Consider the following 23674-nt stretch of genomic DNA (forward strand, 5'->3'; position numbering starts at 1 on the left):
GTCTCCTTTTGAGAATAACTTCGAGATATTGCTATGTGTAACTTTAAAACATTTTCAAAACTAGTGTATCTCTCATAAAACTGATCGGAGAGCTCAGCTACACTGAGGTCTTCTGGAGATTTTTTATGCTCTGGTTATATTGTAAGGCAAAATGGTGTTAGTTATCAGCAGCTGGAGTTTCTTGGGACTAGTAGATAATGTACAAAGAGCATTTGAGAGAGAGCTGTGTTTGCTCAGCCCTAGGAAGAGAAAGCCTAGGGGACATCTTACTGCTGTCTATAACTTTACCTTGTGGGAAAGTATGGAGGAAATGGATGGATCCAATCTTTTGAAGTTGCACAGTGACATGACAGGAGGGAAGACACAAGTATTCTGTTTAGATGTAAGGGATAGCTAGAAATAAGGAACTTTTTTCTTAACTATTTTTTTTCCCCCTCCCAGTCAGAGTTGTCAAAGAGTGGAGCAGATGCCCAGAGAGGCTATAAAATCTCCATCCTTCAGGTACTCAAAATGCAACTGGACAAGGTCTGACCAACCTGCTCTAGTTGTGTCTGTTTGGACAGTAGGTAGGACCAACTGGCCTCCAGAGGTTCCTTCAAGCCTACTGATTCTGTGGGTCTGTGACTTTTCTCGAGGGTAAGTGCAACAAGCGCTCAGTCTGGAGTACCTGTAGCCATGCTCCAGCTTTACTCCTTTCAGCTCCATGACAAGTCTGTAGATTGACATCAGCTGCATTCTTTCAGCTCCTCTGCATTTGTAATCTAGAGACAGAGGGAGCACGAAGATAGTGTACTAGTGTACTTAATATTTCTTGGGAAGTGTAAGCTGCCTTCCTTCAGAAGGACTGCTTGCCAGTTTCCATGTGGCGTGTCTCCAAGAAGAATCTGAAACAATAAAAGTGCTTGAAGAAAAGAATGACCTCAAGACTGCTGTCACAACCTGCACAGTTTCCAAATGCTGTATCAGTTTTGTAGTGCTTCTTAGTCTGTAGTGGTTTAGTAAAGAATCTATAGGGAGCCTTCCTATAGATTTTGAAGATGGAAACAGTCCCCAGGTCATTCTGAGGCAGTCACTCATTGATGTCAGTCACCTTTGCCCTAAATACTCAAAGCAAAAATATCTCTGTAGGGCTGGATGTCAGCCATAAGAAAGAAGGGTATCAGAGAGCATCTGAGTTTTGAAATATAAAAAGATGGACAACCAAGGAGTACAGTGCTAGGAAAGCTTACAATTTCATCTAATCTGCTAGCTCATGTGGCTACATTCTTACCCAGAAACATGAAACGTGGGAATGGATACTCTGTCAGAAAAATGGGCTTGCTAGAATGGTCTTCTGTAAGTACCTAAATGTCACCTACATTGCAAGTGGAACTGCTGATGACTGCAGTGGTTACTTCCAAACCCAGGTCATCGAGGACTCAGAAATAATGCAAATCCCAACCTTTGATTTCAGTGCCAAAGAATTTCTTGGCAGAAGAGGAGCATGGGATTGCTTCAGTTTTTAACTTTGTGTTAGTTTTTAGCAGTTGAGGAATAGGTAGAAATTTCTCCTAGATTAATAGTTAACAGATATACAACCTACGCAGACGGTTCAAAATAAAGACAGGAAGACCTAGGAGAAAAGCTTGATATGGTAGTTTGATAACTCAGACTTAAGAGTTGCTGCTAGATTAAAAATTTTTCTTTGTTTTTATGGTTTTAATATTTTTTTATGTATTTTTGAGTTATCTAGATATTTCCCTAAATAAAAGGACAGATGTTTAAAAGAAAACTCTGTAGTCCCAATGAGGACTTGATATTTACAGTCCACTAATTCTGTAGAAGATCACTGGAAAGGTAAGAAGAGTCCAACAAAGTCTGATTTATAGGTAAAGACATTCTGGATGTCAGATGAGGCGGCCTCACTTCGAGTGATGTTTCCAGCGACTGGAGTATGAAAGGACTTAATCCAGAGTAACAGATCCTTTCTGACACTGATGTGATGAAACACACCAGTAGGAGCTATTCCTGAAGCTTGTGCTCTCTATTTTGGAGTGGTTTAGGTTCAAAGGAGTAGAGATAGACACGTATAATGCACAAGTTTCTTGAGTCAGAAAACTCATTTGCTCTCTAACCTGGCAGTTATACCTCACCAGGGACACCAAAATGAACACCAATCTTTCCAAACTTCATAAAAGATGCCTTGATGTGTTTGTATTGGGAATTGAATTGGAAATGAATCTGGAAGATATTACATGTATTTCTTTCTGTGATTGCCAAAGCAGAACTTGAAAGCTATGCTCATGGAGAAAGAAAGTAACAATTCAGCTCTAGAAAAAGAAGCTCTCAGATATAATGAACTAAAATAAACTACAAGAAAAACACAGGGAGGAAGGTAACCAAGCTATCAACGAAGCTATCAGTGAAGCTGCCCAAGAGAAAAGGGCTCTCCAGTACTGAAGAATAACTGTGTAAGGCAAAAAAACCTCTAGAATATCCTGAGGAGAGTGTGAGAGAGTTGAGACATGTCTAGTAGATATCACTAAGGCAAAAAGTCCTGTCACCCAAAGAGAAAGTGGATATGTGGACTAATCTTCAAAGACTGAATTTGGCATTTTGATAATTTATTATACATTTTCTGAGAATCTGCTGAGGCCACATATCCTAAGCATTACTTAGAACAGCTAATCTAAAGAATGTACTTTCCTGGTGCACTGGTGGAGAAGCACAACATGCAAAATGAAGAAAATTGCTTGTCTGGAGCACTGATCAGTTCAGCTATTCCTTCTCCAGTCCTGGAAGGTGAGGATGAACTGCTGACCACACTGTCCTGACTCAGCACAGACATCAGACCTGTCTCAGTCCTGGAAACCCAGGACAATGCTGGTGTTAATACCTGCCTCTGTCAGAGCCAGCTGGACTGCAGCCAAGCCTGCTGGGCGGGATGCTGGAGCAGAGGAAACGTAAGGGGTGTCTTTCCCTGGGGTGACCATAAGGTAACACTTCTGTAGGTAGCACTGCAGGCAAGCAGAGTGGTCACATTTGCATACTGGGTTCTAAAGCACAGACACTTGTGCAGCAGCAGGTATTCGTTATAGTCTTATATGTGCAATGTAAAGATGGTTCCACCTCTGTTTTCTCTTATGGCTGCTTCAATAGGTTATTGGGCAGTTCTGCATATGGTGAATTATGTGCAGCTTATACACTGGCTGAATGGCCTCCCAACAGCAGGTTCCTGGGTTTATTTAATATACCTCAAAACATAGTTTTCTGCTCAGGTTTCCCAGTGTGAGTTCCTGATAACTGCAGCACACTGCAGTCGTGTTATCCCCTCATATTCCAGGGCCTTTGACATTTCAGTCTACCCAGCAGTGGTTCATTAACAAAATGTACTTATGTATTCATATTGCAGCTACTTGTTATCAACTTCTAATTGCAGTAATGCTCTTGGTCCATTATCAGAACAGCTTACTCATGGCATTTGGTTCTCTCAAGGTTACAGGGCTCTTACACAGGAGTAGAAGCTCCTTAGGAGCAGAGTGGGGAGCTGGGGTGGAAACTGCTCCAGCTGCCTTATCTGTGAGTCATCCCTGGGAGTACATTAGGAGCTGTATTTATTCTTCTAGGCAGTGTACTAAGATTCTAATGACTACAAAAGAGTGATTTGTCTGTATATATTCCTTATTGGGGATATTAGGACAAAAGATAATAGGGATACAGATAAAATCATAAGGTTGGACATTCAGGTGACAAACTTCAGTGTAGCCGTGGCAAAATTCATCTACTTATTGCAGAAATAGAAAAATAACCTTTCTAGTGACATACATTTTCTGTTATTCTAAGATAAATTTAGAGTTGGCTGTTCATTCTGTATGAAATTATATTTTTGGTATAATACAAAGAAATTAAATTATATCTTTAGTGTCTTTTATACATTTGTTTCTACCATCTTGTTTGAGACAGGGAGTCAGCCTGAGGCAACACACTGCTCAGTTTGATTTCATATGCTATGGATATAGTTTATTCTTTCTGTTCTATGCAGAAATAATTATCTGGCTAATGAAAAAGACACTGCTCACTGAGTGCACCACAGCTAAATGTTTCAAAAATACTTTAGGAAAATTCTTGCTCCCCCTGCAGTCAAAGGAAGATTTTGCAGTGAATTTAAGAAGGAAAGAAGATGTGCCCTTCTCCTGTGAATGCTTTAAAATGTACTTGGTGTGTATGTGCGTGTTTGCTTTGCTTTGTCACTGCTTACTTAAGAAAGAAACAAGATTAAAATTTTAACATAAAAATGGTTTCTTTGCTTACAATTTTGTTTGCTGTACTTTTGTAAACAAGATAAACAGTGAGTAAACAGAAAAACCTGTGTTCCTGATGTATTTTGTGCAGTGTTTTCAGATGATTAGTGGTGGAGCATGTGAGTCTGCTAAAACAAAGGACAGAGAGCATTAGAAATCTTGGAAGCATTTGAAATGTAGAGAAATAAAATTTAAATTAATTCACAATGGTTAAATGCATGTCATGAACTTTGAAAATAAATGGTATGAACACTAAATAATCAAATTTAATACAGAAGTACATAATATATATGATTGAGTAAATGTCTTCTTATATGTATGTAATATAAACATATACAAAGTTTTCGCAATATAACATAATAGAATAGAATATTTCCAGATATAAAAATAACATCACAATATACATCAAATAACATAAACTACTAAGTGGTTTTCTAATAGTTCAATGCCATAAATTTTCATAGAATAATTTAGTTTGGGAGGAAACTTAGAAAGTTACCTCATCATTCTCTTCTAAGATTTAGAAACACCAGCTTTTTTTCCCCTAGGCATTCAGTTACATTCTCTCTTAAGTTCCCAGAGGACACAACATCCAAATAAAAGGATTTTTTTTCTGTACCTTCTCCTGAAAAGACTGAATCTTGTTCTCTTTTTGCCTCTTCCTCTTTAAAATTTTGTAATAATTAGAAGACTTATATAACAAACAGAGCTCTTCTGTGGCTGAAATGCTGTTTTTCCTTATACACGTCAGCAGAAGGATTAACTTTTATATAATCCTGACAACTGAGACAGTGTATGTAAAACAGGTTATCCCAGCTAACAAACATATTTCTCTTGAGACTTTTCTGGACAGGAGATGGAAGGTTTAAATATGACATTATCTTTTGACTTTGCAAAAAACCCTCACCAGGTAAACTTTAAACAACCGGCCTCAAGAAGAAATCTGATACATAATCACTCATTGAAGAAGAGGCTGTTGTGGAAGAAAGGTGAGACACCCTGATTGTGGTGTGGCCTTCTACACATAGAGTGACTGGTGTGTGGATACTGAACTTATTACACAGTTGCTCTGCCTCTTTTATTGATTCACGTTCAGAGGCTGTCTTGATTATAACAAATCGTGCAAAGTTCATTCTACACTTTTATGAGCAATGCTCAGTTCATTTATCTTTGAAGGCAAAGAATGAGGAACTGGGCTGTGTTCTGCCACAGAAGCTCTTCAGAGGCGGAATGTCCATTTCTTAGCAAATTTTAGAAATTATTTCCTTTCTCATTAATACAAATCTTAATAGGCCCAAACTCTCTGTCTCACCTTTGTGCCTCTAAACATGTACCTGGAGCAGGTGAGTCCAATAATATTCTGTGGCTGTGGGCCTAAGGACTGAAGAAGTAAAAAAAAAAGTTAAAAGGATGATTCTTTCCAGTCTGCAGGTAAAAGAGCTTCTCAATTCCCAAATGGTCTCATAAGAATAAATTTTTATAGAGACATGACAAAGCTTCGTCCTTCCTGCACTACAAAGACACTCGTTCCTCATGTCAGGTTGGTATTTATTGCATTAAAAAACATTCCACCACTTAAGAGATAAGTCCAATATCCTAGTCATAAGTAATTCAATTTAGCAATTAAAACAGCAAAAGGGATAACTTTGATTCTCATCCCCTCCCCTGCCTTCCATAGCTGCTAGGATTGTGAGTCAGGGTACTGGTACTTTTTTCCTCTTTCCTGGGCTGCTCTAAGACCCACACAGTTGATGGGAAGTTTCTGTCCATTGCTATGAGAGCTGGTCCCACCTGCTCAGTTCATCCCAGAAGTCACATTGCTCGGCAGCAAAGCAAGCAACAGAATGGCTAAAGTTGTCAATTCTCTGTCCTCTCCTCAGCCACAGCTGAAAGGCAGTAAGGCAGTGACCAAACACCTCCTGCTCTTCAGGAGAGCTTGTGCTTCACACTGAATGTGCAGCTGGGTCTACAGAGATGCGGGGTGTGCAGAGAAGATGTGGGATGTAACTGGGTATGTATGGAGATATTGTGCTCTCTCAGTCTTCTCTTCAGAGTGATTTAAGTGATTCAAAGACTTCAGTTAAAAAGAACTCTTCTAGGTAGTCACCAGAGACCAGGACTTCTGTTTACTCATTTGACTGCAGCAGTCAAACTTTAGAGCTCCTCAGGGCTACCGGAGAATGTTGTTGATAATATGCCCACTTTTCTTTGCAGTTTGTGAGTGGTAAACCACCTACTTTAAGGATAGCAAGCAGCCTTAATCCTGAATTTTGCCCAGGCATAATAGTAAGGGGTTCAAAGTACTCAGTTCTGGTACTAGGCTGGATACAAATTTCCGTGAACATCAGTTGCATCACTTATTACACATGGGTGAGTCAGGGATGTTGTGAAATATTTCCTAGTTACGGGTAACAGTAAATCCATTGCAGAATGTGAGTTATGCTCTGGTGCTAAGTGCTTCTTCTTATGACACCTGCTATGTATAATTATTTTACACCTTTTCTATTATTTAATTTTGCCCTATGTGGCTTAGCATGAATGGTTCCTCAGTTTGATGATGATACAGTTGTCTGTAGGGTCACTGCAATTTTTAAGTTACAATTTCTGTGTTGTACACAATGATGTTTGTGCACCTCGGTGTGATGCAAGATAAAAAAAAAAGAGATGGGACAGATACTAAATATCTTTAATTTCTGATGATTTATCTAATTCTTCCCTGATAAATAGCTTTACCAAGTCGATAAAGATGCCAGCTACCTAATACAAAAAATAAACAATTTAAAGAAAAAAAAAAAAGGAAATAGCCTACTTTACTTGATGGCCTACAGTTTTTTAGCATTTCTAGAATGCCAAAAAAGATATAAAAATTCCTTAATAGTGGCTTAGCAGTCATCCACATTGTCCTGAACTTTAAGTTTCCTGCCTCTTATTGGTTTTCAGAAATCTCTCTGCTTTTTTGTGATTCTTTATGCCAGCATTTGTATCTTTTACTATGAAAATGCAATTATTTGGCCTGTGGCCACCACCTTGGGTGGTTAATTTGGTGGTTTATTTCCAGTTTACCATAGTGGTTACTGAAATAATTTGAATTTGCTTCCCTTTTGTGTAATCAAATCCGTGGGATTGTCTTGTTTACCTGAAAGTGTTTGTAAACTCATGCTTGCTATTAAGTGATTTAAAAGCTGAGAAAATTATTCATGTAATACTTACAGATCTCATTCTGGAACACAGTGGATGTCAGCAGTGTTGGCAATATAGCCCCAATTATCAAATTTCAAATGTTGTTTTGAGCACAAAAATCAAATCTATCTTTACCTTTAGTCTCTGTTTTCCTCCTTTGTGGTTATTCTGCTCCCTCTTTGTCTAGTTTTATATCCAGCTTTTGTCTATTGTGTCATTGTGCTTGCAGTCACACATATTTGTGTATTGTATTGTATTCACACATCACTGTTACTTTACGTGGCAGTAGCGACAAACATTTGCAGAATTTTTTGTTGAATTTTTTACCAAATGCTGTATCTTTTACCTCATTCTTATTTAGAAACACAGACCAGCTGAGGCAGGAAGGCATCTGTGAAGATCATCTGGTCTAAATATCGGCTCAGAGATGAGTCTGTGAGAGCAGGTTGCTCAGGACTGTGTCCAGCTGGTTTTGAATATCTTCAGGGGTGGAGCAGAGGGGGAGGATCAGCTTTCTTAAAGTATGGACAGTGCTCTGCCTAATGCAGCACAAGATGATATTGGTCTTTTTTCTACAATGATACATTGGTGGCTTATAATTTAAATTTTTAAATTTAAAGTTCTCTACCTTATTTCTAAATCTTTGTATTGTTTCTGTCCCAGTCTTCCTGAATATGGATATGTATATTCAGTAAATCTCCCAAGCACCACATCAAACATACAGTTGTCATTAATTCACAGAGTTCCACCCTTGGTTTTTTTGGAAACCACACTGGATCCATTTTCCTAAAATTGTTTTCCTCTTATTTATGTAACTAAATAACTTTTTTTCCTATCAGTCTTCCTTGTAAAATCTCAGTTGCAGCCTCCATCTGAAAAAGCTTCCTTGGTTCTCTATGCCTGTGTAATTGCTCGATTTAGTGTTTTTCTGCCCCTTCTCAGCAACCATCTCTTTAAAAAAAATAAACTCAGAGACCCTTTGCTTTCAAGCTGTTTTTCAGAAACCCATGATACCACTCCTTATTCTCACTCCCTTTGCCAGGTCTCAGGCTCCTGGATAATGCTCAGCAGGAGCAAACTGTGCTGATAACCATTCTTTGTTAGCAGATGGAACTGACACTGCCCATGCTTGTTGCAGACTCTCACATTTGCTGCTTTTCCTGTTTTTCTTTACTCATGTCATGGTTGCCCAGGAATACCTAGCTGAAACAAAACCATGGGCAGTGATTTGCTGGCATCTAATTTGTATGGACCAAAGTGCAGGACCAAAATGCCTTCTTAGTAGCCTGACTGCCTTCAATTTTATTATGTTACACTGAGGTATAGTAAAACAAACTAAAAAAGAAAACCCTCACGTATTGCTCAACCCGGTTTTACAGATAAAAGCTCTTTGCCTGATCTTAAAGCCTCACCACCAGTGACTAGATGTTGCTGAACCAAGAAGTAGATTATCAGGGAGGCGCATGATTTATTTTTAACGAAGACCCAATGCAAGCATTGGAATAAGAGTATGTATCATATGGCAGGATTTTATATATGTAGGCAGTGTTCCAGACAATTTGTATTACCCTTGGAAATAGCATTTGAAACTTTTGTATTATAATCAACCAGTTCTTCCTTTAGGAAATCCTGGCTTATCCCAGGGGGTCTATGTAGCCACAGTGGGAATCTGGCAGAGAGATAGGAAGAAAAGTGCCTCTATTGTACTGTACTTGCCCTGCAGAGATGAATAGTCTTCCTTGTCCTCAAGGTGCAGGCAAGTGAAAGAACAAACTCCTCCTCTTATCAGCTGGGATTTGCTGAGGCTTAGAGTTTATTAAATCTGAAGACCTGCTGAGAAGGGATTCCAAGCTCACCCAGAGACAAAAAAAGAAGAAAAATGTTCTTTGTGGGTAGAAAGCCAAGCTCTGGCAACATTGGTAAACCAACTTCATTTCTGCTGCCCTCTTCCTAGGATGATGTGGGCTGCTGGAGTCTCTGCTCTTGACACTGAATCTGTAAAAAGGCTCTTCAGTAAAAGATGGAAGCAGAAAAAATATTTCATCCCCAACCTACTGGTTAGTCTTATCACTAAGATAATATACTAATATATATCTATAATCATCCAATGATGTGCTTTTCTATCTGGCTGATAGGATGCAATTAGCTGCTACTTAATTAAGCATATGCAAGTAATCTTTTCAGGCTTGTGGAGTAAGGAATGCAGTGTAACACCCCTGTGGAACCCCTGTGGTAAGAAGTGATCTGCCATAGTTAAGGGCTCAAGCACTGGTTTTATTCTGCCAGAGATGCTTTGAAATTCAGGGATCTGGGGTAGCTGTTTTATTTATTTGTCACTTGAAATACTAATTTTGATCATTCCTATCTGCTACATACTCAAGTTTATAAATAAAAAATAATAATAATTTTTTCACATTGCTGTGAAATTATTTATATAAATTTCAAGCATTTAAAGAAATTTTCAATGTATTAAAAGCATTAAATAAAACTTACACTGGGAGAAACCACCAAACTTTCAGTGTATATATAGATATTTTGAAATTCAAATACTTACAGAGGAATGATGCATCCTGAGCAAAAATCACTCCCCAAAAAAACATCGTTGCTAAATTTCCTCTTTGGAAATCACCTTTCAAAGGAATACTGACGCCTACCATAACACAAATTCTAAGAAAGGAGCAGAACTGATGTCTGCATTCTGAGCAGAAGCTTAAAAAAAGCCTAAAAATATCTGGAAGGTGCAAGGATAAGGAGAGTTATAGCTGCTGATAGACCCTTTTGCTGAGCTGGGTGGTGAGCTGGGGGAGAATATGCTTCATTGCTTGAAGAGTGGTTGTGGTTTGCACTCTACCCAGAGTGCTGCAGAGTCAGGCTCCTCTCTGCTGCCGACTGAAATTCATCATACCCTGGGATATTTCAGTCAGCAGCAGAGAGCAAGCTGTACACAGTATCCATGGTGTACATTAGGACGCCAGTAAATATATACAACTATGTGTTTGCATATTGTAGACCTTTTATCCTCATTATTATTTGAGGGGTGCTAAAAAGTAGGTGGCATTTAGATATTCTTGCTTGTTGGCTTAAAAACCATCCATTTCTAAGTTATCATGATAAGAGTTAAAAGACCAAAAAAAAAAAAAAAGAGGGAAAAAAAGAGAAGTTTTTGGGTTTGGGCCAGATGTTGACAATGGAAAGAGGGCAGCTCGCCCAGCACTGATGTTTTGCAGGTCACTCATGATTCCTGCACTGACAGTGCTTATGGGCTTATGTGCCCACGTGTGGTTGTGCAGGGAAACCTCGATATAGTCTCTACCATCAGTGGGATCACTTGGACAATAAGGTACTTTGTTCAGGATACATCAGTGCAGCATTATTTATGACCATTAAAAGAAAAGAATTTGGGCAGAACAATTTGACTACGGAAGGTAAATAAAGGATTATGAATTAAGAGAGGCTAAGACTGAAGGGAAAGATTTCTGAACTGTGACAAGGTCAGTCTCCTAGTTCAGGTAAATTAGTGAGAGAAGAAAAGAACACAAACTGAAAAGACTTTATTAACTGGCTACTCATTACTAGAAAAGACTGATGCTGGGAACGTAATGAAGAACAGCATATGCTATGTCCAATACTGCTGTATTTTCCCATAGAAAAGTCCCTTTGACCTTAGAGACTTTATTGGAGAGTGCAATGGTGTTGCTTATAATTTTCCTAAAGGCCTTGCTTTTGTTTTCTTGATTTTCACATAGATCAAACCTGAAGAGATGTCTGCATGTAACTGAATATTTATGTCATCCACAAAAGAGAGACAAAATTGAACACGGGAATAAACTGTATGGTTTATTGACTAGAAGAAGCATATAAGGCAGCAATTGTACCCTATTTCACTGAAGTACAAAAAGATATATTATAATGCAACAAGAAATCAAGAAATCCATGGCCCTTGCCTCTGTAGTAAACTAAATGATTTAGTGGTCACTTTTGTATGATGAAATGACTACTTCATTCTGAAGTATCAAACTCGGAGTGCAGAATTGGATGGATTTAACTGCATGGAAGGTACTGTGCCCCCTGAGTTGCTGGAGTTAAAGCTCTGGATGCCAAGGACATCCAGACTTCCTATTGCTGCATGGGTCATCACTGGTCATGGGAAGCTGGAGACAGTAAATACAGGTGGGCACAAAAACTCATTCACATTTTCCAGAATGGTAAGGCTCTCTGTGCATCCATGACCATTTTTTTTCCTCCTTGGAAGTGTATGGCCAAGAGTATTTTTCCACATAACAGGTGGAGGGCTGGAGTAATTCACCCAGAAGACTCCCTTCAGCCTGAGATGTCTCGAAACCAGACTTGCCATTTGCAAGATGGGAATCCTCATATTTTACCTAGAAATTTTCGCAGATCTATTTTCTACTACCAGCAATGAAGGAAGAGAAGGAAAAGTGTGTACGATGGAGGTTCTTCCCTGCTTAAATACTGCTGGTTTACTCAAATAATTAATTATACTGGCATAATAAATGCATTGAAAATTGGGTTTTAAGCTCTAATCAAGTATGGCATACTGGGAAGCTTGAAATATATCTGATTTTACAGCTGTAATGAACATAAATCATTCATGATTGTTCTTTATGATGAAGTGCTAGATAATGCTTATCTCCTTCCCATAAAGTTTTTCCTTCCAAAGATCAAAAGGTTTAAAAATATCTCCTTTGTCCTTTGCACCAAGTAATTATAAACCAGGTGATAATCTTAAAGTGATATTGTTAACCTTTTGAATTTTAACATTCCTGGTTAAAGGTATAGACATAGCAAATGAGAATAGAGTTGAAATTGTTTGATAATGAGAGAGAACTTACGGTGTACATACCTGCTTGATTATATGTGCAGGAAAATAGATTTATTTTCTGCACTTATTCCCACTATTAATTTTAACAAAAATCTGTGGAATATTGCCTATCAAAAGCTTCCAATTTATAATTTCTAGAATACAAACATTTTGCCTGCAAGTGATGAGCATTTGCACTGTTTGGCCAAACAGGTCAGAGATTTATTTATTCTGAACTTCTGTGCTGGGCCTTGTAGCTGTACAGGAGGAACTTCAGCCTTCCCTTCTATTTGTGGCAGTGCAGTCTTATCAGTTACAATGTTCTGAGTCACATGAGCTCGATGGTGTTGGTGGGCAAGGGTCACTCTGGGAATGATGGACTGTCTGGTACTATCCTAGAGGTGAGTCCCTTGACAGCATTTTTCTGTTCTGCTTACATCAGCAAATAGTGCACCATCTTTGGAGCAGATGCTGGCAGAGAAACAGCAGTTGCTGAAACCCTACCTCCCTAGGATGCACAGTCTGGACAGAGGGGGGGAAGGTGATTTTGGATCAGCTCCACTGTGGCTCCATGAAAGTCCATGAGGAAATTTGGCCATGGCAAATTTCAGGTATGGTCCTGGTGTGTGTCCTCCCACTGAGTTTCATCCAAAAGGAGTCTATTTCATGTGCTTCAAGGAGCAAACCAAAGCACAGTGAGGGCAAACAACTGGCACATTTGTTTTGAAAACAAACTCTTGAGCTGAAATAAGAAACTAATGTATATGTATGTGGGATCAAAATTAAAGCAGTTGCCTCGAGGAAATTCCCTGTGAATAGAAGAATGTGGTAGAGAAGGAAACAGTTTACTTGCAATGTTTTTCTTTTCTCTTTGGGGGATAGGGATACACAGTCTTGGTGCATTAGGCTTGCAGTAGTGAAGTACACTGACAAAAATTAGTTCGCATGGCCTCAAAAAATTTGAGCTACATTTACAGAGGCAGAGACTGACTGAAAGACTCCCTGAGGTGCTGAAGATTTCCCTCCCCTCTTACATCTATTCCACTGGGTGCAGGAGGCACAGCACACACAGGCATTTTTGTGAAAGGGGTCAGGTGCCGCTGTATTGTGTCATCTCCCAGCTCACTCAGCTCTGGATCAGGCCCTCAGAATGCTACACTCAGAGCAGTTTATAAGCCACGTGGTAAAAATTCATATAAATTCTATTCTTAGCTGAGGATAGGTCTTCCAAAGTCAGGAGTGAATGTGGAAAAGGTCACTAGAATAAATGAATGCTCCCAAAGCCCAGAGTGTCAGGATGTTAATGTACAATTTATATGACAAGAAATTACAGGTTTACATCTCCCTTCCACAGATACATAAAGCTACTGTGCAGAAATAGAGATGGTGTTCTCTAGAGAACTGTAAACATTCCATGTGCACAAATGGGGGGGGGAAAAAAGGCCACTTATATTTTCCAAATCTAGTTACCTGAAGGTAAGTCTTAAATCCATACTTAAGTATCTCTAGAAAAGTAGATCGACTTTTCAGTGATTCTGGATGCCTGTAGTTTTCTGGCTATGGAAGCACTTTTTCCTTTAAATATCTGTCTGTTTGTATCTTCCTGTTTTATATGGATTTAGATGATTAAAAAAAATATTTTGAAAACTCTCTAAGGACCTTTACAGAAATTCTTTTTTACACTACCAAATTTATTTCCCAACAGTCTAACTAGAAATATTGATCTCCTGTAACTATAGAGCTCTCTGGATCTACAGAAGAGATAAAACTTCCTAGTGATTTATTTCTTGCTCCCTTCAATTTCGTCCAGATAAGGAAACAACAAAAAAAAGTGTTAGACCAATATAAATCTGACAAGCCCAAGATTGGTCCATAGTAAGAATGAAGGATTAAAGGAAAATAGTATACCAATATTAATATTAATGTTAATATTAAGCAAAAAAGAGTTGGTCTGCTACTACAGTAGCTTTGTTTCCACAGGGATCATTTTTTTCAGCAAAGATATCTGTTGAGACTTGCATTAAACTGCCAATTTTGTACAGTTTTTATGCATTTTAGCTGCTGTTGATCCTAGCATGGTATATGATTGGGTACAATATTACCTATTAAACTCTTGTATGAATTAGCTAGGGATGTGGAGGTAGGGCCAGATTGGCACATGTACTTTTTCCATGTCTATGTCTAAGAAGACTCTGGAAAAGACTTTGATACTAGTCTCAATCATATGTTGCATCACAGTGATTATTTAGGGAAATGATGTTCTTAGAAGTATGGTTTCTGGCTGGCATAGTTCGAAGGTTCTGAGAAAAAAGCCAAACAGTCCTCAATGTGGAAGTTAAAATTTACTGAGAATTAAAATGTATTTCTTATGTATTTCTCTTATTATTACAATGTATGGACACCTAATGATGCCTTCTTAAGCAAATTTTGTATGTTCCATTTGGATCAATTAAAACAGTCCAGTTCCATGCTTCAAACAGTACTTGTCCTCTGCCCTTTAAGGAATACTCCAATACCAACCTCAAAGCCATATTCCTTGCCCGTACACCTCAAGCTTGGAGGATGAATTCCTGCTTGCCTTAAAGTATTTTCATCCACTACCCCTGATAAGACAAGCTGCCTGCCTGGGTATGGCAAGCACGGAGTGCTAAAAAAGACAAAGTCTAACTTTTGGGTCTAACTTTCCTCCTGACAAGTGTTGCCCACACCAAGTAAAACCTTGATGAAGCATCCGTGCTCTGCTGTTTGATGGAAAATTATATGCACCAGGGTCTGCAGAGAGCAAAGCAGGCCTGCTGTGGAATACATTTCTGCTTGGGCACCTCACTCTTCCAACCCATTTGGTATGACAATCTTGACATGTCAAGATGTCTCTCTGCATCAGCGAAAAGGAGATTGATGGATAGTGACCGAAATGGGGTGCACTGTATGGTACCAACAGATGAGCAGTTTCTCTAAGTTTGTTCTGGCTGTTCAACTCACCAGGGTTTTTTTTCATATAACAGTCCATCTGCCTGGATTGTGTTGCAATCAGCTATTTTAACAGTACATGGTTTCACAAGGAAGTTTCATTTAGACATAAAAGGGGAAGCAAGTTTAGTGTGTTGCAGTTCAGTCAGTTATAAAACCCCCTGATCTCCTGAGGGACTTTCTTTCTATACTTCTTTGCTATAGAAGATTAGAAGTAAAACAGATGTTATCTTAGAAGTGTATTTAAAAAGGAAATAAAAACAGAACATTGCATTTTGGGGTAGAACAGACACACAGGAAGCTTCAAACTAGTTAGAAGACATCAAATTTACTGTACCTGGTCGGCTGCTGTATCTTTGGAGGTAAGAACTAAAATATACTATGCATTATATAAATGTATGACGATGTTATCCTTGCTTATCAAAGTGGCTCACTTCTGTCTGTGTGGGACCACAGCTGGTAGAGGGTAAATTGAAGACATGCTCTTTCTGTTTTGAATGCACCTGTGTTTGCAGAGTCTCAGCCACTGTCCACATACAGTTTCTGCTGCCTTAAGAAGTGACGAGAACACTTCAAAGGTGCCATATTCACAACCATGACCAACTGTGATTGCGACGTGACTTCAAAATGAAAAAAACCAACATTGTTCCCACGATAATTCTAAAGACTTTCACAAAATCAGACTAAAAATATTTTTCTGAATATTTTTAAAGGGATTCTTGCCAGATGTGTTGTTTTATTGTAATTATGGTATTGTTATTGAACTTTCTGCACGTGTTACTACACTGAGTAAGTAGAGTCCTTAAAGTGGAGCATGCTATTTGTAGATTAGAAATAAAAATAGGCACCAAGAGATGAATATGGGCATCATATTTTAAAAAAATCCGTAGAAAAAAATCTGAGACATCTCTGAAAACATGATGATGTTAAAAAGTATAAACAACAAACTTTATAATTGTGTTTTCCTGATTCACAGCAAGTTTCCTGGTTTGCTGCAAATTCACAATTTGACATGGGTGTACATGCACATCATGTACCCTCTCTCTCCCTTTATATACTTTACAGAAAATTTGACTAACATTTCAATGCCTGTTCGTGGACTATTTCACTCACTCCTGGGAAACATCTCCAGTCTTTTCTGTCTTTCTTTCTTTATTGTTTATTCTTTTCAATTCTCAAAAGTGTGTTATCTTCTGTAGGAGTGCACATGAATTTATTGTCCCTTTACTTCAAATGCTTAGATACAAAATATTGTAGTTCATGTAGTTCAGTCATGATAACAACTAACAACTCATTAAAATAAACACAGACATCCAGAAACATGAAATGATTTCCACCTCAGGAAGAAAAACATAAAAGCACAATGTAGAAATATCATGTAGTCAGGTCCTCCTTATGAATGTGGAGCCTTATTCTTTCCAGCCTCACATTTCATGCTGTTGCTTACAGCTGCAGATATGAGATGTAAAATGTTATCCAACTGGATTGATGTGATCCTAACCCTACTTTGTGTGGGTACATATGATTAAGTAAAATGTAGAAAATTATGAACAAGGCTTGCATTTGTGAATTTTCAAGGAAATTGAACTGATGAAACAGACTTGGTTGGGAAATTATTTGAGAGCTCAAAAAGCTGTATTTACCAGCATACTGTTTTCATTGTATTTTTATGGAAGTATGTCCCCCCAAACTCCACAATAGCACTCAAGCATACATTAAGAATGTATTTTTTTCTAAGAAATCAGCTGCTCCAGAAACTCACTGTCATCCATTTAACATGATTAAAAATGGATAGACACCTGTATAACAAGAACTTTCAACAATACAGTAGACATATAAAGTATAATGTGTTCTCGGGGAAGATGTCTTTCCTCACTTGCTTTCTTCAGCCTGTCCTTCAGGGAGATTCTCTCATACTCTTGAATTACAGGTTGTTATTCTCTCAAACATACTCATTCCCCTTGAAACATGGGAGAAGTGCTCCTATCTTTCCTGCATCTCTTGAACTGTTGACACATGAATCAGGAAGATGAACAGGGCTTGTATTTTCTTCTGTGGGAAGACCAAAAGATCAGAGTGAAGAGAGCTGTGGGTAGGGACAAGAAGAATTTGGCTCATGACCACTGCTGAAAGAGCCTCATGGTGCAGCCCTTCAGGTCTCAGATCTTCCAGAGCAGCAGCAGCAGGGAGAGGAAGTAACACACCCAGTGGGCAGCATTCGGATGCTTGTGCAAAACCACCTCAGCTATTCCTCTTCTCTTCTGCCATGGGCAAAGTGGGCCAACTCCTACCTCAAATAGCAGCCACTGCTGTTGTAGAATCTTAGTCATAGAGCAGCCCATATTGGAAAGGATGAGATTATGCAAAAGCTTGTCCAATCCCATCCTGAAAACCTCCAGTAAAGGGGACTCCACCATGCCCCTGGGAAGATTATTCCAGTCATAGTTCTCACAGTAAAAAAATGTAATTTTTAAATTGAGATGAAATCTCTTTCTTCTTATTCCTGGAATCATTCAAAAAATTAGTGATTGTGGCATTTAGGGACATGGTTTAGTGGGGAGCATAGTGGTTCTAGGCTAATAGTTGGACTCAAAGACCTCTTAGAGGTCTTTTCCAATCTAAATGATTCTATGACTCTATTCCAATGTAACTTGTACTTATTGCCACTTCTCCATGTGGCTGCTTGTGAAGAGAGAGCCTCTATCTTTGCAGCTGCAAGTACTGGCATACTATGATGAGCTGTCCTGCAACACATGCAAGTTTACTCTCCAGATTATTCTGCTTGCTGAGACTCTTGCATCCATGTCTGACATTCTGAGGGGGATCCCAAACCTCACCAAAAGGATTTGTCTGTATCTCCACAGCCTGGAAAAGCATGTCTTAAAATAGGGAAAAAATATTACAGATGGATCCACAGGATTTGAGTTCCCTCAAGACAGGGAGACTGTCATCTGGGATGCCGTGTAATAAATCAATTAGAACTCTGTGATGAGACTTGAGCTCTAATCACCAGCAGCACGACTTTAATGCCACTCAGATCCTTGCGTAGAGATCTGAAAGCCAGACATATTCCAAATGAGCTTGTGTCTTCTATCAGTTTCCGTCCCCTCTTTTTATAATGCAAAAGAATGTCCCCCTCCCCATTGAAGTGTGATTCCAGCTGTTCTGGGATCAAATGTTCTTTCTGTTTTCCATAGCAACTTTTCGTTGTACTCAGGTTTTTGTATAGGACACAATTTATGATATCAATTCGTGTACACTTCTCAGGCTGTCCTTAAGCATTTTGCTTATCCTGAGCCAAGAACTCCCATTCTGTTTTCCTACTCTCAGACTGTAGTCTGGGGTCTTTATGCAAACACTGCCACCATCTACAGGAATTATGACCTGGCAAATTTGCTGCCACACACTGGCAATACCACTGGATTCTCCATGTGACTTTAAACAATCATCCTACCTTTAGGCTTTCTTCTGCTGGAGAACTGAACAAAAACCCCAGGCAAGACATATGAATTTTTAAGATCATCTGACAGTACTAAATACTATGTCAGATAGAAAAGACAGCATAAACCAGACAGGCTTCTCCATCTATCTTCAATAGGCTTACACATAATGTAGTCAACTCCCATTTCCAGGACAGTAGCCACACAAGGAAAATGTCTCTGTTCACCTCACATGCAAAATGTGTCAGATCAGAATTGTAACAAAAAGTTATGCAGTTATTTTCAGGCAGAGGGAAGTGAAATGTGAATTTGAGAAGCGTGAAGCCCAAATATCGAAAGACTTTAGATATAATCTCTGTGCTCTTGGAATCCTAGTGTATATGTGTGTCTGTGGCACGGAAGGGGGATTAAGAGAAGAGGAAGGAGAAATCAGAATTAATGGAATCTGCAATCCTTATCAGATCTAAAATGCAAAAATTAAAGGTGACCCAATTGCATGTCTGCCGGAGTGATGGCATAATAACTTGACAGAGGTATATATTATATTAAGTACTAGGATGAGAGAGACCAGAGTTATATGCACCTCCCTATTGAATTCAGGCTCTCAACACTGTCTATGAAAACTTCAATCAGATTTCCATGTAGAATAATCAGGTTAGTGTAATAGCCCCTGCCAACTTTAGAGGGTAAACCTGTAACTCATTCAACAGGACACACAGCTCCTGAGCACAATAGGAGCCTAATATTTTTCAATTTACCAGTTCTTTTGTTTCCACTCCTGTCTCAGACAATGTGCTCCAAAACTCTTAAAATAAGTATAGCAGAATGCAGTGCAAAGAAATGAAACCAAAGGTTTCGTTTCCCTCATGCATCACTTTATGGCAGAAACGACTCACATCTGGGGAGTAGGAAAGATTGAAGTGTCATGTGCTACCTGAACACAACCATCTTTGCCTTTGTTGGTTGAGCAGTGGACAGGCCATATGTTACATTTCCACTCATTTCTCAGAATCCATATTAAAAATAGCATACCAGTAAACATACAATAATTCCAGATTCAAGCCAGCCAAACTTAGTGGTGACTTTGCAATAGAGCCATCTGGGCCATGGATGGCTGGGGGAAGGGAACAGCCTTTGCACTGCAAAAGAGAGGAACAGAAGCAGAAGAGAGAGGAGGATGAGTTGATAACCTGAGTAGCTCTAGTATTTGGCTAAGAGTTCTAAGGGGGTACCTTAATTAGAGCTAAAACCTAAAGTAAGACAACAGCAGTGTACCCCAAGGAGTGTCAAGCCCTGAACATGATTTTTTCCCCTCTTGTGTAAGCAGATCATTTTTAATTAATTGCTACTACCTGTGGGAAATCTCACACAACTGGTAGCATCAGAGAGGATCCATCATCACCAAAGCAAGTGTTTGGACACATCTAATTCCCATTAATATTTCTGTCTGAAGGAAAGTTATTTTCCCTCCAACCTTCTTCTTCTTCTTGGAGTGGAAGTGATTCCCTGTCCCAAGGAAAGTCTTTTCTCACACTGTCTCCTACCTAACATCTGTGCAAAGTCTATATCCTTGCTTAGACAGGATTTGCACAACAATTATTACTAGTGCAGCATTCTGCACTAGTAACTGTGACACATTAAATACTTTATTAAGTATTATTCATTCTTGGAAAAGATAAGCTGAGCCATTGACAGCAGCAGAGGATAGTACAGCGTGTGCCAGAGAGATGCCACCTCTTCATTCACAGTTTGTGGGAAGGTCCCATTCTGGGACTCTGTCACAGCAGGAGTTTTGAAAGAGACAGGAAAATTGTCAAATAACTGGGACATATTTTCGCTTCTACAGAGGCAGTATCCATTAAGGATAATAATTGGGTTAAATAGTAAATGAAGAAAAGTATTTGCAATTAAAGCAAAGACAAGCTATTTGTTTCTCAATCACACAAGATATTTTGTATTATAGAAAGAAAAAATAATTTTAATTTTAATTTATTTTCACTTTAGATTTACTTTCTTTTTGCTGGACTAAACAATTTCTTTAGGACATCTTTCCCATTGATTGTATCCTTGACATCTGTTGAAAAAAAAAAGACACAGAGGTGGACTTAAGAACAGTTTTAGTGGTAACAGAGCTGCTAAAGCTTGAGCAGAACATTTACTGATGTGCAGATGCATGTGTGTCCTTGCTAGCAAGTCTTGTCTTTAATTACTAACATGTCTGAGCAGCTTTTCAAACTAATCTACCTGCTCAGAGAGTGGAGGGACTGTTGGAACCGACTGTGCCTTTGCAGAAATGTAATGGAAACTGATTTCAGAGCTGGTGGTGCGGCTAATCTCACAGTGAAAGAGCTGGAGTACCTCTGAAATGTGCATTTTCCTATGCATTGCACTGAAATATGTCTCTTCAAAAGTACACTGCAGATTTCTACATCTAGGGTGATCAGTTTAAGATTCTTTTACAGCAACTGGAGGGTGATAAGCAAATCTAGGGCACAGTTCACCTCATTTTGACTTAGGTGTCTAAACCAGGCCGGATGAATCATGCCTCTAAAAGGTTTTGCTTTTGTCACTGACATTTTCATGTCTAAAAGTGAGAGACAATTAATTCCATCCTGATTGCAATGCAGAAGTGCAAAGTGCAAATTTAATGGTCTGAGATTTTTTAGTGAAAAAGGAACCAAACCTACAGTTGTTGATTAGTCTGGAACAGAAGGGGTGATACTCTCAATATGAATCTCAAATCAGTATAGTTCATAGGCAGCTGACAAACCACACATAACAAAAATTGCTTCAGAGCATATAAGAAAACGTGGTGAGCTCCTTGGCTTCTTAATGAAGTCCAGGGCAAAACCAGACATATTTAAGTGCAAATTATTACAGGGGCTATTCCACAACAAAGCACTTCTTGTCCTTCTCTCCGAAAGTCACTTGTCGTTGGATGCACTGGACATGGTGTATGTTGTGTTATACAGAATATCCTTTGATATGATTGAGTTAACAGCACAACAGGGAGACAGGATAATCACTCATTGACTTAAATCCTCTGGAAAGACAGAGACACCCTTTTTCACATCCAAATTGGAAACACCTCTCTGCAGCTATAACAGACTTGTGAGTGTAATCACCATTCAGTGAATTTATAATGACCTTTTTGTAATTAACTTCTTCTTATCATTTTTCTGTCTGCTGGTGGTTCCTTGGCTTTGGAGGAGGATGTTGTCAGAAGGTTATCTTTACAGAATCACCTACCTTTGTGGAGACCTGAACCCTGAGCTCTACAGCAAGACTTCGGCTGATGAAGTGGTATATGAAATGAGATCCATTAATTATTCTCCCACGGATGAAACACAAGGAAAAAGCCTCCTTCAGAGATGCAGATCTGCTGGCAAGTGCATTTCCTCAGTCTGCTCTAGAGGTAGCAAGCACAGCAGAAGGCAGAAGGATAATCTCCCAAAGCCTACACATCACCCTGTGCCCACATGGCAGCCATCTCCAGCTACACATGCCTGCGAAGGGCTGACGAAAAAAGTCACCTACCTGGTTCCACCTTCCTGCAAAAGCATTTGCAAGAATTACAATGATTTGCATATAGCTGGGGACTACGTGGTGCCCATCAGCTCAGTCACGACAGATTTTGCTTGTGACAGTGGCATAGGCCCCTTCTTGGAGTCCTCAGAGATTCCTCCCGCCTTGGAGTCCATGAGGGTCCCCCCCTCCAGCGACACCGTCCGAAAGCCGGGCCAAGGCTACTCCTCGTGCTGGAGACTGGCGAGCTTGGGGCCGCACCAGCAGCCCCTCTCTGACTCAGCCCTGAACGACTACCTCGAGCAGAAGCTGGTGGAACTGTACAGGCAGTACATCATGGATAGCACAGCAAACAGGGCATCCCCCACTCAGATCCTGGCCTCGGAGCTTATCATGGCTAATGTGGATCAAATCAGTATGCAGATATCACGGGAAAGGAATATGGAGACCATGAAGGCCAAAGACATTGTCATCAGCCGCTTCCTACAAATAGCCAGTGAGAAGATATCCTCAGAAATGAGCACACCTACTCTGCATATTTCCCAGTATAGCCACATTAACCCTTAGTGTTTGAATGGGTGACGTTAGAAAGTTTTTATGTCCTGCAGAGTCAATTTTCAGTTTCTTAAGACACTTTTCTGCTTCATAAAAACACGTTTACCATCTATGACTTAAATTAAACCTTCCAGTATGTATTAAATAAATAAAACTACCTGTACTGTGCAGTCTCTATTGTGGACCAGATGACTATTTTTTATAAAAAGTTCATTAGTAACCCTTAGACATTAAAAAGATTTCATGGAAAAATTACTAAGAGCATATGACACTCTTCCAGGTGCTCAGGTGTTTGTTTTCTTTCCCACATGCTTGATATATCATTTCAAACCTCCTCTCTCTGGCATCTGCCAATCTACCCCTGGGTCTGTGCTTGTGAAGGCTTGCACCCAAACAAGGGCAAGCACAGTGATGACAGAGCCACAGAAATTTACAGAATTTACGGAATTTAGGATGTCATATAATTCATCTTCCTCCCCCAAATGTCATTACTTATGACATCCCTCACAGAAGTTTTATAATTTGTTCTCGAAGATGTTAAGGGATAGACACTTTATGGTTTCTTCTATGCTAACCCTAATTATTTAACTGAGGTCTTCCTGTTCAAGAATTACTATCCCTTTTTTTTGAAGCACAGGCTATGTTTCCAAACAGAAATCATCATCAGGAGTGTACATGTGTGGTTTGCACTGACCTGAAACCTGACAATGAACATTGGAGATCTGTGATCACAGGCAGACATCACCTTCACTAGCTACTTACAGACCTGCAGCTGTGGAAGGGTTGTGTGGGGACGGTGGTGATAATAAAGTCTGTTGGATTAATGCAAACAGTACCTTGGAATGCAGAAGGGAAGCTGAAATGGGGTGCTTAACAGCATGGCTGACCATTTATTTTGTTAG

At 39.3% G+C, this 23674-nt stretch overlaps 1 protein-coding gene across 2 annotated transcripts; it reads left to right on the plus strand.

The window, feature by feature from the left end:
• Nucleotides 1-13693: 13693 nt before the first annotated feature.
• On the plus strand, nt 13694-22873 carry CUNHXorf21 (chromosome unknown CXorf21 homolog). 2 transcript variants are annotated; one of them, XM_027644100.1, is made up of 3 exons: nt 13694-13758; nt 15537-15614; nt 21902-22873. In XM_027644100.1, the coding sequence occupies exon 3, from the start codon at nt 21906-21908 to the stop codon at nt 22782-22784; it is 879 nt and encodes a 292-aa protein (XP_027499901.1). In that variant the 5' UTR covers nt 13694-13758; nt 15537-15614; nt 21902-21905; the 3' UTR covers nt 22785-22873. The 2 variants fall into 2 exon arrangements, with proteins under 2 accessions (XP_027499901.1, XP_027499893.1); XM_027644092.1 differs by lacking the exon at nt 13694-13758 and having other exon boundaries at nt 15403-15614.
• The last annotated feature ends 801 nt before the right edge of the window (nt 22874-23674 follow it).

The sequence above is a fragment of the Corapipo altera genome, unplaced genomic scaffold (assembly GCF_003945725.1).
Source record: "Corapipo altera isolate COAL_440 unplaced genomic scaffold, ASM394572v1 0, whole genome shotgun sequence".
Lineage (NCBI taxonomy): Eukaryota > Metazoa > Chordata > Aves > Passeriformes > Pipridae > Corapipo > Corapipo altera.